Source organism: Odontesthes bonariensis, chromosome 15 (assembly GCF_027942865.1).
Source record: "Odontesthes bonariensis isolate fOdoBon6 chromosome 15, fOdoBon6.hap1, whole genome shotgun sequence".
NCBI lineage: Eukaryota > Metazoa > Chordata > Actinopteri > Atheriniformes > Atherinopsidae > Odontesthes > Odontesthes bonariensis.
The window spans coordinates 18472342-18488508 of record NC_134520.1 but is presented as its reverse complement, the minus strand read 5'-3'; the positions used below and the strand labels follow the sequence as shown (position 1 = coordinate 18488508).

Here is a 16167-nt window from a genome sequence, read left to right as displayed (position 1 = left end):
TCCTGGTCTGCGTGTTTGAAAGAGTTAAAACGCACGTTTTGGTACCACAGGATAAACCTCTGAGAGGGTGGGAAAAATGCATGGGACAGTATGTGTATGTGGGTATTTGTAGTTTTCAGGCACATGTCACATTGTGTGCATGCATGTGCATATCTGTGTCTGGCAATACAAGTTTAATAAGGTCTAGAGTCTGCTCTGTGCCATAGGGACTCACAGCTTAGGCGATGGGCTTACCTCAGAATGAAACCAATCTGTTTAGCCTGCTCTTCTCCCCCTGCAGAATGCTTTGCTTTTGCAGTCCATAAAGTTAAATGACATTTTCCCCCTGGTTCCCTTTATGCCATGTCAAGTGCCTCCAGAGATGTTGCAGGCCGACCTAGATGTCACCTGCTATGTGTGCTGAGTGAGAAAGACACCTCTGATGGCGGAGGCAAACACGGAGACATCCGTATTTCAACCTGTACTGCTCGAGAAGCCTGCTTATGTCAGAAGACGGCAGCTTTGAGAACATCAATGGTGAAAGCAGTCCAGACAAAGGGATATAATACTTGAAACATGCTTGTTCTTTTTATATATGTACCAGCAGGTCTCTTTAGACAGATGGCAAATGACAAGGAATTGACTCATTATGAATGACATTTCTTTCCCACAGGATGCATTTGATATTTTAAGTAGCTATATTTGTACTATAGAGCACAATAAGTGATCTGATTTCTTTCTTTTTCTCTCTCCAAGTAATCTCGAACAGGACTGCACTCATGCGCACACCAAATGTTTTGTCGGCCTGCCATAAATGACTTATAAGATGTTCCTTCTTTGCTTGGAAGGACAGAGTAACACTTCCTCTCAGTTTACCCTCTATCTGTGCCTGTTTAGGAGTCTAGCTGCCTGCCAGCAGCAGCTCGGGACTGTGTCCAAACATAATCATGATATTAGCTAGATCCTTATTTATGTGTCCCTACCCCTTCCATTTCTCCTCTCTTTCTCAAACACACATGCACGCCCATCTCTCTCATCCTTCTGCTCAGCCCCATTACATATGCATCTATCCTTTCCACTCCACACATTTCCAATCTTCTCCAGTTAGCTACAACAAACATTACATTTACATATTGATTTCGCAGTTTTAGTCAATGTAAATATGCTGTCATTACAGTAAATTTGAGCTTCTGTTAACATAAGCTCGTCCAGATCTGCACAGATTAAGGGTGTGATTGCATAATTAATGTGTGTGCTACATATTAATTCCTTCATCCCTCTCTTTCTCTCAACTCTTCCTTCTCTCCTTGGTTTCTGAGCCCTGATTAAGTGCCTGTTTTGGCCTTTAAGCCTCCCATTGCTATTCACCCTCACAGACCCAGCGTTTGCTCAAAACGCTACTTAACCTCTCAGCTTATTGTAAATGAAGCCTCCAAAAGTTGATTCCCCCACCTCCTCTTTTCTGACTCTCTGCTGTAAATGACTGAATGAGCTACTGGTGTCAATTCAGAAACAACATCTCCGAGCGGTTACCTGTCGTCACCCTTTTCCTCTCGTAATAAAGCGTTCAGGAGGAGAAAAAGGAATGGAGCATGTTGCTTTTTTTTTTTTACCAGAATATGGGTTTTATTGAGTGATTGATGATCACTTTCTTCATTCAGTTGTCTCTGCCCGTAATTAAAAAAATAAGAAATAATTTCTTCCATATAAAAATGTTTTTTTGGATAAGGAAAACTGTATTTCATGTACTTTATGATCTGCTAACTGCAAAATCAAAAGGGCTCTGGCTTAGTTTAAAATTCCCAATGTTGACTTTATTCAGGAATAAAAACTACCTCCCTTTTACAAGGTAAACAAAGGCAGCAGAAGCTGGAAATCCATGTGCCAGACTAATGGTACAGTTGTTAGTATTCAGGTAAAACCTCATCACATCATGGAGACGTGGTCAGTGAGTACTACTGAAATACTTGTTACAGTAAAATCTGCTTTTGAGGTATTGTTAGGTTTTTCAGTTATGAGGGTGTTCAAGGCGCTCCAGACTTTATCTGCCTAATTGCCGTAGGCTTTTTTTTTTTTAAGCAATTAGGCAGGCTGATGGACTCCATGCTGGTACAGTGCAGGTGGTCATAGCTGCGAGCGCCTGCTGTGCTGAACATAGCTCTGGTCAGGCTTGTTAAGACACAGCCATTAAAGTGGGCGATTGGCCCCCCGAGGAAGCACCCAGCAGGCTGTGGGCCAGCAGGCTACCAGCAGTTGACAAGTTTCAGCTTGTCCTGTCTTTGACTCAGTCACTCTCACTAATTTATTTGTTCTTCTTTGCTTACATATTTTCTCCCCCTCACATCCTTTTTGTATTTCGTGTTGCCTCTTGCGTATTCTTTTTCTTCACTGCTTTCAACCCTGTTTCTTACTGTTTTAATTTCTTCCCTCCTCATTTAGTGCTCTTCAAGAGTCATTAAACCAGAACTTCCTCTTGGTCATTAGCCACCGTGAGGCTCAGAGAGACTACAGCCTCAACTTCCCCGGCTCCAGAACCATACAGGAGGTAAGACGCAGTCATAACGTACTGACACAGACCATACAAGACATCGAAACGTCACTTCTTTTTCACCGACAAACACAGATGTTCCATGTAATGCAGCCGCAGTCTCTCACCTACATAATATTATTGTACCTGATTCTCATTTCCTCATAACACAGCTTTCCTTCCATTTGCCAAACATTGCTAGTCTATCTCAGCCACCGATTCATTATTCATCGCAAATGATCACATTTCAGAGCACATAATTACTCACAGCTGCGGTCTTGTACCACCCCCTCTTTTCCTCCCACTCCCCGAACCACGCGTCTTTTTCCCTCTCCTTGCGTCTCTATAGACTGCTGAGGGAGAAGTAGTTTAAATGACTGGACGTTGTTTGATCTGGCCATGCAGGGGCAGTAGAATAAGTCCATTCATTTTCCTCACCTAAGACTAAACAGTAGATTTGGAAGCTTTTAAAATATTTATAGTTACTCATCCTGAACCCAGTGTGAAGGCAGGGAACCTTTAGAGCTACTGGTATTGCTATCCCAGATGAAAATAGATTAAAGGTTAAGGAGCTTTAGAATATAAGTGTGCGCCTGCTTGCCTATGCAGATGACTGGGGGTGTGTCTCTGTCAGTGTTTATGAATCCAGACCAGCACTTCTCCACACATTACTGCTCTGGTCTAACCCCAAATGCAGAGGGTGACCTGAGCAGGCATCATTTATTATTCACTATGTGTAGCCCGCTCTCTCATTTTAGGAAATGCGCTCCTCAAAGACCGATGAGATAGAATAGTAAGGTTCCACTGTCAATCATGCCGCAATGGTAAATTGAGAAGTCATCCTTTTCACTAAATATGTCGGGTTGTAAATACATATTGTTGTTGTTTCCATTCCTTGTGCTGTCCCTACAATATAGGATTTTGTTTTTCAGTCTGTTTGTCCTTTATGGTTTTTCATGTTTTACATCCAGACTAATTATTTATGCTTCAGCAACATTGAGAGGTGATCTTCCTGTCTTGCTGTTTACAGTCTCTGAGGTCAATTCATGGATACTCAGGCTGCGGCTACACGAAAACGTTTTTCACTGTAAACGATACTTTTTCTTATCGTTTCGCTGTCGCGGCCACACGGAGCCAGCGTTCCCACTACCCCAAAACGATAGTTTTTGAGAACGGGTTCCAGAGTGGGAAAGTTTGAAAACAGCCTCGTTTCGTTTCCATTGTTACAGCTAAAACGTTTTTGCGTCAGTCAAACGTTGACGCTGTGAGCCAATTTTAACACTTCTCTATTGTCTCACAGCGTGGCGTGACACAGTGGCGTGTGTACTGCATCGTTTCATCGTTTTCATCCGTTTTCGTCTGGACCTGAGTCTTTACAGCAGCGCGTTGCCGTGTGGTCGCAAGAATTTTCGTACCCGTTTTCAAAAAAAACCTTGTTTCGTTTTCGTGTAGCCGTAGCCTCAGTTCGGGTGATGATTACACAAATAATAACCAGAGGCTACTTGCAGGCCTTGTAAGGTGCTAATTGAGCAGATTAGTAGAACCAGCGTCTAAACTGGAGGCAGCCTGCCTCCCTTGGACATCCATCTCTCCTCTTTCACTTTCTGCTTTTTCTCCTCTTTCCATCATCTCCCCTTTTTTCTCTCCCTCTCATCACAGGCAGATGGTTTTGATGAGCACCCACTGTGAACCTTAAGTGTTTCTGCTGGGATTACAAACACTGAGGAGGGGCCCCTGTGGTGTGGGAGGGAGGAATGATGGCCACAGAAGAGGCGAAGAACTGTTAGCTTGGTGGGGGTGCTGTAAGAGGCCATAGGGGATGGAGAATGGACAATGTGGGCTTAAACAGGCCTCCATGTCACAGTCTTTTCCTTACACATGCTTGTCTTTAAGCATCTCGAGTCCCCCTGCTGTGAAAATGAGACCTAGAACTTTAACCTGCATAATATCAAATGTATACACCGTGGAGGGACAGTCTCAAAAAAAGTTCTGTTGCCAATCTACGAGTGTAAGAAAGGGAGTTGAAATGTAGTCGAAGTTGCATGTGGTTTACCTGTCCATGTTAAAGATGAAGGATTGGATAATGAGAAAAAGGATAAAGAAGCGCGGGACTGCATTTCTATCATTAAAAAGAGAATGCGACAAAGAAGTAACAGCATATTCACACAGCCTAACTCTTTTTTCTGCTCATACTGTGTCCACTGAAAAATATGGGCTCTACCAGAAAACGCCTCTCTCTTATCATTCTCGTTTTTGTCTCAGCTGAAGACTAACCAATGGACCCTGCTTGTGCATATCAATGGGGAAAGAGTCTTGTCTTTTTGTTTGTCTTTGCCATAGACTCTGGCTTTGCCTTGTGGCTCTCAGGGAGCTGGCCTTACCCCTCCCTCTCTATTCCTTCATTCTTCATTTCTCTCCCAGTGTCTCTTTTCCACCTTCTTTCTTCTCCATCTCTAGAACTCAAGGCTGTGTAGACTCTGATTGGCATTACCAGACAAGAGTGTGGGGGTAAGTTGCTGGCTAGCTTCAGAGCTAAGCTGGAGAGCAAATGTTTGCCAGGGAAGTAGAGGGTAGAATAGGGATAGCTGCTGGGTCCTGAGTTGTCCGTGACCAGACCAGTTGTCCCGGGGATTTCGCCCGTCTACTGCCCCCCCAGGGTTGGGCCTGGGCCCCATCCCTTCTCTGCAGCTGGGAGACATATAGGAACCAAATGCAGCAAGGGCCCATAGAGCTGAGAAAAGGAAAACTGGATGGAGAAGGGAATAAAAAGAAAGGCATCTGGTGCCTCGAGGAGATGAAGAAAGAGAGCTTGTGACTGTTTAACGGAAACCTTTCCTTCTCTTTGATTTCCTTCCAGCCAGGGATTACAGGCAATTGGCATTTACAATGATTGGATCATTAATTTTGCCGTGAGGCGTATTGCCCAGCAGCACCCCATCGCAGCCAGCCTCCTTAATGTCGTGTTTAACTGACTCACACACCCCTGCCTCATATCAGAATGACCAGCTATGCACAAATCGGCTCCACTGATTTATTAAGCTTTGATGTAAATTTTGTTCTGTTAAAGACATTTTCTTCACATTGTAGCTTCTGTATTTACAAGTCAGGTTGATGGATACTTTTCTTAAACCACTGCAGTGTTTGACCCCGTTTCCCAGCGTCACATGATGACGACGATCCAACAGTGCTCTATTGTTTTAGGTAAAACATGTTTTAGTTTGTAAATGTAAGGAGAAATCTTTAATGGAAAATATGGCATTCATAGCGGAGGATTGAATGCAATAGTTTGATTTGTTGAAATCTCACTTATTGGCGAGATGGCTACTGTGGAAGACAGGGGGCAGCATTAGACAGTATTGCTGTTTGTGTGAGGACTGCAACAAAAGATCAGCTACCTGGAAAAGTGAAAGCAGTGTATAGTGTCAACTTGATCTTGAGTTGCTTTATTTTCCAAATTCTTGAATTTTTTTTTAAACATTTTTCTGTCATGTGGTCTCTCTAGAGTCCCTTAATTGCACCATATTTTTCTTGTACTTAGAGAGTGCTGAATGAAGCCTGCAGATTGTCGTGGTGTAGTTTCAGGTGGGCAGGCCTCCGATTTAGCTGTGTTTTCTTTCTGTGGCGGGATCAGATTGTCCTCTGCCAGGTGTCTTTCACTGTCTGTCTCCACTGTCCTCCTTCTCCACCTCTCTCCTCCTCTCGCTCTGTGGTGGGCGTTAGTTTGTTGTTTCTCTGATGCTGCTTTAACCTCTGACTGCAGCCTCTTCATTACCAGTGTTTATGCCTCTCCTTTCTTCACTTTTCCCCTCTATTCATCGGCCGGCCAGCCGGTCAGTCAAATCCCTGTAGTCTGGCTGGTCAAACATAGATATTACACTCTGTAATAACACTGGCCACCCGCTTTGACCCCAGCCTGCTATCCTGGCCATAGCATCTCTTCATAAGGATAGACAGAGCAGTGCAATGTGGGATTTACAATAGAGAGACAAAGGATGGACTGTGCCTCTCATTTATCTTTTTTTTTTTTTTTTTTTATATATTCTTGTTTGTACTGTGAATTGCTCCGTTCTGAGAGGCTAAGTACAAATATAATTTCTTTGAGATATTGATCAAAGTATTTACTTTTCTCCGAAAAAGATTTCTGCTCAGAAGTAATTATGTCTGTGCTTGCACACAGCGACAAGTACATACAGTATATACATATCCAAAGTGCGGCAATAAGGAGTGCAAGCACCCGAAGCAAAGTTTGTCCCCAAAGTCATTGCCGTTCTGTGATTTGCGGATTCTTTCCTGCTTAGCTTGGGACGAGGGTTGACTTTGTGTTTGTAGCGTTCTTTAAATTTCCACCTCCATGACCAGCAACCCTCCGTATATGCCCACGGATCCATCACTTCTCAGTGCTTTTTACAAAGACAAGATTTGCCACGTGTATGGAGGGGTCTTTGCTCCACAATAGATAGTTTTCTCAGCATCAGTGTCCAGCCCCGCGGGCCCGAATGGCAGAATTCTATCAAACAAACGCACGAGAATCCAGCGTCGTCGGTGCTCAGACGCCGACATGGCTTTGATCAGCTGTGAGCGACGCACATCAGGCTGGCGTTGGGGCTTTAAAACAACAACGCACTGGAGGGTGTAACACGGCGCTTGGTGGGACAGGCGCTGCTGGCTGCTAACTGTTTAAAACCAAGGAATGTTATTAAGTGATGCAGATACAACGTCCGCGCATGAATGGGAGAAGAGAAATACTGTTCATTTCAGAGCGTGGTGCTGTTGTTGCTGGGTCTTAGCTGTGGCATCTAAGGAATGCTGATAACACTGGCTGTCTTTTTTGTTTTTTCTCCCCCTCCCTCCTTTTGCCTTGTGTCCTTCATCAGTCTCTGCCTCTATCCTAATTTTTCTCTCAAGCTTCCAGATGGACGATAGCTTCTAAAATTCACAACATTAAAATCACTGTATTGAGGCATTGATAGGAATATGTTTTTTTTAAAATATAAAATGATTCCAAGACAAGTTTTTTTTTTTTTTCCTTCTTTTAAAGGCAATTTTGTAAAGAGATATGTGTGTTCTATCTCCCCTTGCCTTCCTAATTACTGTTTGTTTGAGTTTTGCATTCCGAGTATACACTGATAGTTTGAACTTTCTCTTTTTGCAGGTGAAAAGGAACGTTTCAGACTTGACCAACATCCCAGTCCGGCATCAGCAGTGGGAAGGGTGGCCTGCATCAGCCTCCGATGACTCTGTAAGTGGCACAGTTACAGAAGAATGAAGGCATTTGAAATTTACAAATTGTTCTCCAGACTTTTTGTAACTTGTATATCTTATATCTTCTCTGCCTGCATTTAAAATATTGTGAACGTGTTATCCTCATTGTTTCTCGTGTCCATCACCGTGGTCTCAAAGGAGGGTAAAAATCCAACACAGATTTACATCATTTTCAGATGAATAATTCACATTATTTTTCTAAATTGTTTCAGCTTCAGTAAAAAACGTTCCACGCCCTGTAAATTCATGCCAGGGCAATCTGTCAGAAGCATGAGAGTAAGATGTTAAGGCTAATTAAGATGTCAAAGACTATTCCCATCCCGTGTCCTCTGTCTGTGGACATTAAAGCTCACATCATTGAGTCCTGCTGACCTCTCCGTCCAAGGGTTGCTCTTCCCAGCCATTCACCCTGCACACAGTCAAGCAGATCAGAAGCCGCCCTCATACAGAACCTTGAGGAACCTCTGACCCCTTTTGTCTCACCCCTTCTTTGACAGCATATGTGTTCCCATGCTAATTGTTTGGGATGGTTTATCATGCCACATTGAGAAGCTGCTAGGTACACATTCCTGTGTTAACCCCTAGCTAACATTTTCCTTTTAGATCTATGCGATCAGTGTTTGGTTTGGAATATTAGCGTTGACTTTGCTTCTTTTATTTATTTTTGAATCCATACTTTGTCACTTGCGGCCTTTGCCAGTGCACAATTGTGATTAATAAGAATTAAATGTTTTATTTATACAGTATTGCGGTGAATAGAGTCTATTCTGTCTGTTTCCCATTATTCATATTTCAAAAACTCAGTGGTTGAACAATAACAGCACCTGACTTGAAGGTAAGCTTTAAAGAATAACATTAAAAGCAAATACATAAAACCCATTGATGTGCATAAATGGGCAAAGATAAAAGCTTATGTATCCTTTTTGCCATACAGAAAACCTTTAGCTTTATTTTGGTCCACAGCAGCTCAGCTCAGAGAAGCCAAAGTAAAGCCAATAACCACAAAACAAACCCTATCCCGCTACGATGCATATTTATCATTGTTAGCATTATCTTTGTAGACTTCCAGTTATATGATCAGCAAACATCCTGGGATTGCTGCAGAAATGCAAATCTTTTTGCAAATCTTGACACATTGTGGGCATCTGGGCCAACGGCTGACCTTGTTTTTGAATAAGCAGGCTCCCGTAATACAGCAACAAATCAGACGTGCAGCAACAAGACACAGTTTACTCTTTTGACTTTCTTGTGTATACTAATCGAGGAATAGAACTACAAACACAACAGACATTTTTAACAAACTGAGTACAGCACATAGGGTGTGTCTATTTGCAGACGATTGAACCAGTAATGTATGCTTCTTGGGGCAAAGTAAATGAGGAAAATAAATCTTTAAAGCTGTATTAATAATCAGATCAATGACTTTTTTAAGAAAAATATACAATATGTGAAACCCCTTTACATTTCTTCTATGATCTAAAATATTCTGCAAATGCTATGAAGATTTCCCCCAAAATGTATTTTTTTATGAAGATAAGACAAACTCTGAGACTTATTCTTCCCACAAGGGAATGTTCCAAATATATCTCAAGGAGATCTCACACATGTGGATATTTTCTTATGCTTATATTTTTGTAATGTTGTTTTTTTTTCTTTTTGTCACCACTGGACTTGAGCTCATAGCTGTAGATATAATAAGCAAAGATCATGCATAGATTTAAGCTCATTGTCACATCATGGGCTCAGTCGCTCCCTGGCTGACAAACATCTGCAGTGTCTGTTTTTCCTCTATGAAGAGATATTAAAAAAGAAGAGGGAGACAGAAGTGCAATAATGGCCCCTGCACTAGCCATAGCCCTCTTATTGAAACGTCTGAAGGTATTAGCAGAGAAAGCCCAGGGCTTGGTTGGCCTAGGCGATGGGTAGGGAGCCAGTGTTAGTGTCTAGCTCATTAGCCCAGTCTCATCTCTCGGGGTTTGGGCCAATAAACATGGCAGCCACAGGCCCGCAGATTACTTTTAGCTCTGCACACTATCCCACGTACAGTTGAATTGATGATGACTTAACTCCGCTTTGCCTTCAAGTGTGTGATATCACTGTGGTTACCTGTCTGTTTAAAGTTGTGCGTTTTGTATTCACATTTGTGCATTTGTAAACTCGCCCTTCATATATCACACACTTTTTCTTATGCTGCTTATTGAACCTCGGATTCTCACTCCTCTACCTGAGCTGCATCTGTAGCACCAAATTTCTGAAACTTTGGATTGAAAATGTTTGCATCAGCTCCACTGAACTGTTACTGAAACTGCTTTAAAATTCCTGCCAGATTTGCTTGATAAGAAATGAAGGAATGAATAAATGCTGAATCCATTTTAGTCTTAAGTTTCAAGGAATGTCACAGGTGGTATTTTTGTATTTGTTAAAAACTTGTATTTCATAGAAAGGCATCAAAACTGTGTTGTTGCATTGGTAAATTATTATTCTAATTATTCTCATTATTCGAGTAATATTTTCTTTTTTGTAAAGTCGGTTCTGCAGACACAAAGAGGACATTTTTCTTTGTATCCTAATTCATCTACAAGCTCATTGTGTTAGTTTCTTCTGTGAGTTATTCTTGTGTTCTGAGAAAGTTTTCTGAGTTGGTGTAATGTTAGTTTAATTATGTCAGGTATTGTCCAAGTGAAAGAAAATACTTTGTTAGAAAGAAAATCTCACCTCTCAGAGAAACCGGTCGTTACGTTGCGTCACCCCTCTGGGCACTGTCCGCTCAGAGTGTTTCATTGTGTATTGTGCTTTGAATTATTTAAGGCCTGGTGGAGAATTGAAATTGGATCAGGATGCATAATGCTCAAATGGCACTGAACAACAGAACAGTTTATTGAGTGCACTCTTATTGTGCGGGGTGTTGGAGGAAAGAAATTGAGCATGAAGGGAAATGGATGCAGTAGCAGTGTCTGGGTGATGCTCATTTCAAGCAGACAGATTATCTTGACCTGAAACAGTAAATCATTTGAATAGAAAACGATGCTGACACACATGATGTGAGATTGGATTTTTTTTTTTGGAGCATCAGTGAAATGTCTTAAACCCTAATCTGACATTTTCCCAAAGCACATTTGACAGTGCAGCCGTCTGACTTGATAAGCTCTTTTTTTTTTTTTTTTTTTTTTTGGTGAAAATTTTTAGTTGCAATTCCAACATCCCCTCTTTTCTGGATTCACTAGAAGACAGTTTGTAATATATTCTAGAGTAGCCAACAAGGGGATCATGAGAGAAAGCTCGCCGTCCTTGTGTGACTGTTTGTTTTAGCATTTGTTTTTCATTTTCTCTGGGTTTACTGCATCACAACGGTCTTGATAGCACTGGAAAAAGTTTGCAATAGTTAAAACTTGGTGGAATTTGTTTTACTCCAAGTAGATTAAAACAAATACTCTGGCATTATTTGCAAACACCATGATGTAGCTGTGCCTTCAAATTCCTCTTGATTCTTGTGGCTTTGGCAAAGCTGCTCTGAACAGTGCTGAGGATGATGACAGAGGTCTTTGCAACAGCTACTTTGAGAGGCCAATGGGACAACAACATCCTCAGTCTCTCTACTTTGCCCAAGCAATTCAGCTTGGAGAATTTCCAAACAGGCCTCATCTCATTGGAGCTGGTTTGATAGGCAGTGCTTCCTCCACACCTGTTGGAGTGATTGACAGCCAGTGGGACATCCTTATTGCAGCCCCTCTTCCCTTCACCCCTCCTAGCCAGAAATGGCTGACATTTATGCAGTGTTTCATGGTGTTTGCTAATGTATTAATGGCGAGGAGCTTCAGAGGTGCCTTGCCTTGTAGGGCAGCACCTTCCTCCATATCCCAGCTGTCATTAATGGAATCTTTCTCTACTGATCGGGGCCTATGAAACCAAGGGTTTATTGAGGGGGGCCTGGTGGTTTCCGTAGCAACAGGGCTCAGCACTAAGCTCCGGCAGACCCCCCCGCCTCCCCTCTTTCTCTCTTGTGCAATTGCCCTTCTTCAGGTGACATTCAGAACTGAGGTAGCCTGTCTGACTCATATTCTGTCTCTTCTAATTTGCTTTCTGTGAAGCTCCCTTATTGGAGAGATGTTTTGTCTCCATGTATCTTCAGTCAGGCACAAAGTAGCCTCAAAACAACAACTATTAAGAGTGGATCTCATTCTGCCTGTCCTCCTTTTTTTTTTTTCTTTTTTTTTTGTTTAGCCTCTCCATGTCAATTCTTAGTGCAAACATGTGAAAAACTATTTCTCGCCCATATTGTTTCCCCCTCTATTTCCCCCCATCCCTTATCCCCCTCTTCTCTCACTGTTCTTCCCCTGCTCCATAAATTACATAGTTAAGGAAGGTGGTTTACTGTGGTTGTGGTTGCTTTCAGTGCAGCTGTCAGTGGTAATTATCTCACCCTCGCAGCCAGACACCTAATCCAAACACTGCCCACATGAGAAAAGAAAAAATGAAACACAGAGAGAATGGAGGGAGAGAAAGGAAGAAAAAGGGGAAAAAAGGGAGAAAAAAAGGGGTTGAAGAGGAGATAGACAGGAGGGTTGGGGTAAAAGAGAGAGAAAATTCTTTCCCTGTATCAGCCCCTGAATGCTTAGAGCCTCAATGCAAGTGTTAATTAAAAGAATCCAAAAAAGAGGAGCCAGTTCCTTTTGTGTGGAGATGTGGGAGAGGGTCATTGGGGGGGTTAACCTTATCCCCCCAGACCTCGTGCCCTGCGGCGCTTCAACCTTGTTTCCACGTTTTACCACTGAGCTGCCAAGCTGCACTTGTGTACCTCAACATTGGTAGAAGCCATCAGGTCAAAGGGAGGAAGAGGACTGAGAGGCACTCAACTCATTTTCCCCTCCTTTTCACCTCTTCTCCTTGCATCAATGTCAGCCTAAACCCTTCAGGCTGTCTTTTAGAGGGGAAGTGATCAACTTTATTTATACACTTATTAGGTCTTCAGACAAGAGCCTCTCATTGTGAGTAGTGGGGGTAAAGGGTTTATTGGGATCCTCTCGGCGGTCGCAGTTAGGATTCTCACGTTTAATAGCCACTCGATTAGAAGGACATGAAGGGCTATTCCTTCATGTTTTTCTCTGTATGTCTTTCTTTGGCCCAATAACTACAACTGTGTGGTTATTCAACTCTGGCCAAAGCTTTCTTTTACTCATTAAGACCTGATGCAACATAGGAGTATGCCCTGTTACACATATAGAGGGCGCTTTAAGTCTTGGTGGGTTAAGTAAGCGTTGTTGTTTTTTGGTTTTGTTTCTGGAAATCAGAATCTATTATGAACCTTTTTTGTCCACTATTAAAAAGATAATGTTTTTCATCCATTTATTTGCAAAGCTCTGGGTTTCTGTTATGAATGACAAATGAATTCAATAAACATTTCAGCAGTACTCAGCTTATTAGAGTTAAGTTACATGAGCAAAGACGAAGCAATTCGGTTAAGTGTTCTTCGTAGGTGTTCCTGGCTGCTCAGTCGTCCTTGCTGTGACACTTGCTACTAATCGGTGGCACGTAAGAAACACAATCCGTTTCTTTCTATAATCTTTGCATATATGTGTATGTGTCTGGCAGTGGCTCAATACATTAAGCCTTGACAACAGGAGGTACTCTTTCGATAAGATGTGAGGAATTCTTGCGAAGAAAGCCGATGTGTCCACTTTGAATGTGTTTCTTCAGTGGTGATGTCATTCTTGGTTTGTGTAGTTTCAATACTGCAAGGCAGACTAGCCAGTGTGCTTAAGACAACACAGAGGAGGAATACTCATTAAGATATTATTCTTTCTCGAATGTCATGGGAGATGCTGGGTTTCTCATATATCCTCTCTTTTGTTGCTGGGCTGGTGGGAATTTGAAACACAGCGGTCAATATTAGAAGCGGTTTCTGTATATCCACAGTCAGCCATCTGAAGGCTTCAATAAATGCTTGTTTGCCTGGCTAGGATCATTGCGACTGAGTTAATTTTCTCAGTTTAGCAGGAAAAACCAATATATAAACAACTCGCATATGAATCACCACTGGAAAGTGACAAAGGGCATGGTTGCATTAGGGTTGGGCTTTCTACACAACAGTATCTTTATATTTATTTTGAGATTGTCCATTTCACTGGAAAAGCAGTGGATCTAATAGTTTGTGGAAACATTAACCAGATAAACCAGTTTTTCAGCCAATCTAGTGAGTCGATTATCACATGGATGCAAAAATCCCAAAGTTTCTGTATCGGCATACAGTAAATCACTTCTGTGCATTGATTTGTAACTGCCCACAATGGTGATACTATACAGTCTAAATGAAAGGCATGCTGCTCTACAAGCCGCGTTATAAAATCTCACTAAGTAGAACCTAGTTGCTCTGACATGCATACAGCTAGGCCACCTTTGTGCAAATATTTTTACATGTTTAGGTCTTTTAGCTGCTGCTAACTTACTTTGTAATGCTCAGAGGATAAAGGAAGCGTGACAAACATAATGAACAGCTGGATACTTTGTTAGATATTTGGTTCTTATCAGTGCCAAGCAGACCGCAGAGCATTCGAGTCCAAGTTGCTGACAAGGCCCAGTGGTTACTCTGTTCTCTCCCGTTGTAGAAGGTGAGACCTGTGCAGGGAATCTCTATTCTAGAGAGAAGCACCCTTCAGTTTGTGTAGCTCTTTTCAGACTCAGTTGGCGTTGCATGTAATCGTCTCTTGATTCAAACACGTCCAGCTGCTCTTTGTGTGTCGTAGCACCTGACAATAGAGCAGATCACAGGACCTCTGCAGGGGACGAGCAGCTTCTCTTCCTCTTATCACACCCAGCTTGCCTGCCCTGCCCTGCCTCGCCTCTGTTGTTTAGAAGTGCACTCTCCCAGAAAAGTCTTTGCATCTGGGCTTTCTGATGGGCTCTTAACGATTGGTCAGTGAATATATTGTTGCATTATTCTTAAGTATCTATACGTTCAAGCAGACGTGAATAGATGACGACCAACACTGCTTTTAATAGTCATTGTTGACAGGAACAAAAAAAAAAAGTTGACATTTCGATGTTTTTAATCATTCATAAGTTACAACAAGGCTTCTTTAGTCTCTGACTACATCCTAAAGCAGCCTTTACTTATATTGTTGATATCCCCCGGGGTCTGAGCCAGGAGACACTAGCTTTAATGAGTCCCTGCTGAACGCCGACATTTTCAGTCCTGGCTTTGAATTTGAGAGCTCATTAGTCAGGCACTCTTTAACTATAACTGGAACCACACTGGCAGCAACTGCAGGTGTTCAGAAAACTCATCTTGGTCTCACCTCATTTGAGAGATAAGCAAGTCTTTGTTTTAAAATCATAAAGTATGTCATCATACAGACTTTGCATCTGCTGCCTGGGGACACCCAGCTCTAATAGTGCATTTGAGAAGGTACACTTTTAGGTTTGATTTATCATTGTGCCATCACTCCTGCTTCATTTAAATTGATGGCTGCTTTTGATAATGAGACTTGGCTGCCGATCAGATATTGTCAGTATTATTTGAAAAGCCTCGCTGCTCAGTAGACGAGACTTATTGTGTCTTTTTTTTTTTTTTTTTTTCAGATGACATTGGCTCTCTCTGGGATCAGCTATCCTTGCCATCACCTCAGTGTTTGTCGAAGGTCCTCACCAGCCAACGCCCAGGAACCCACAGAAGAGGTATATAGGATATAATGAAGTCATCAGACCTGTGCATTACTTTCCCTGTGGGCATTGTGTGTATACTTATGTATGAATAATGAATGTTTACAGTGCGCAGATGTTCATATGATCAGTGACAGCGAGGGGGATGAGTTTGAAGATGCATCAGAATTTGGTGTGGACGACTCGGAGATGTTTGGAATGACCTCGTCAGGCTGTCGGAAGTCACCTATGAGTAAATGAAATAAGTAATTTAGGGCATATTCTTGCTCTGTCTGTCACAAACACACATCCAAAGTTTGACCATGTTGTTATTTTTTTTATGCCTTGCAGTGCCAGAGAATAGTGAGAACGAAGCGGATGCCTTACTTCACTTTACAGCTGAATTTTCTTCAAGGTGGGCAGTATATCAGATGCTGATTCAAAGGACCCTCTAATGATATGGTTGGACTGTAATAATGTGTTAAACAGTTTGACTGAACAATGAACAGTTAGCCTGTTAAGTGTCTGTGTGTGTGTCTGTTCTGTAGGTATGGAGAGACCCACCCAATGTTCTTCATTGGGACTTTGGAGGCAGCATCTCAAGAGGCCTTTTATGGCAAAGCCAGAGATGTAAGTGAACTGTTGGACTGTTTAGAGCCTCACAGGAGCATTTTTAATGTACTGAGATATTAACGCATTCATATAGTGTACCTGTGTACCTTTTTTTTTATTTTAAACACTTTCAGTGTTTGCCCGGCCTGTCT

At 42.1% G+C, this 16167-nt stretch overlaps 1 protein-coding gene across 1 annotated transcript in view; it reads left to right on the top strand.

Moving 5' to 3' along the window:
* Window positions 1–16167, top strand: part of faf1 (Fas (TNFRSF6) associated factor 1) — a 56174-nt gene that overhangs the window by 12000 nt on the left and 28007 nt on the right. Inside the window, exons 7-12 of the mRNA XM_075485322.1 lie at window positions 2419–2524; window positions 7659–7745; window positions 15344–15439; window positions 15533–15656; window positions 15755–15818; window positions 15952–16033. Of these exons, the coding sequence (XP_075341437.1) occupies window positions 2419–2524; window positions 7659–7745; window positions 15344–15439; window positions 15533–15656; window positions 15755–15818; window positions 15952–16033 (559 nt within the window). The remainder of the gene's footprint in view (window positions 1–2418; window positions 2525–7658; window positions 7746–15343; window positions 15440–15532; window positions 15657–15754; window positions 15819–15951; window positions 16034–16167) is intronic.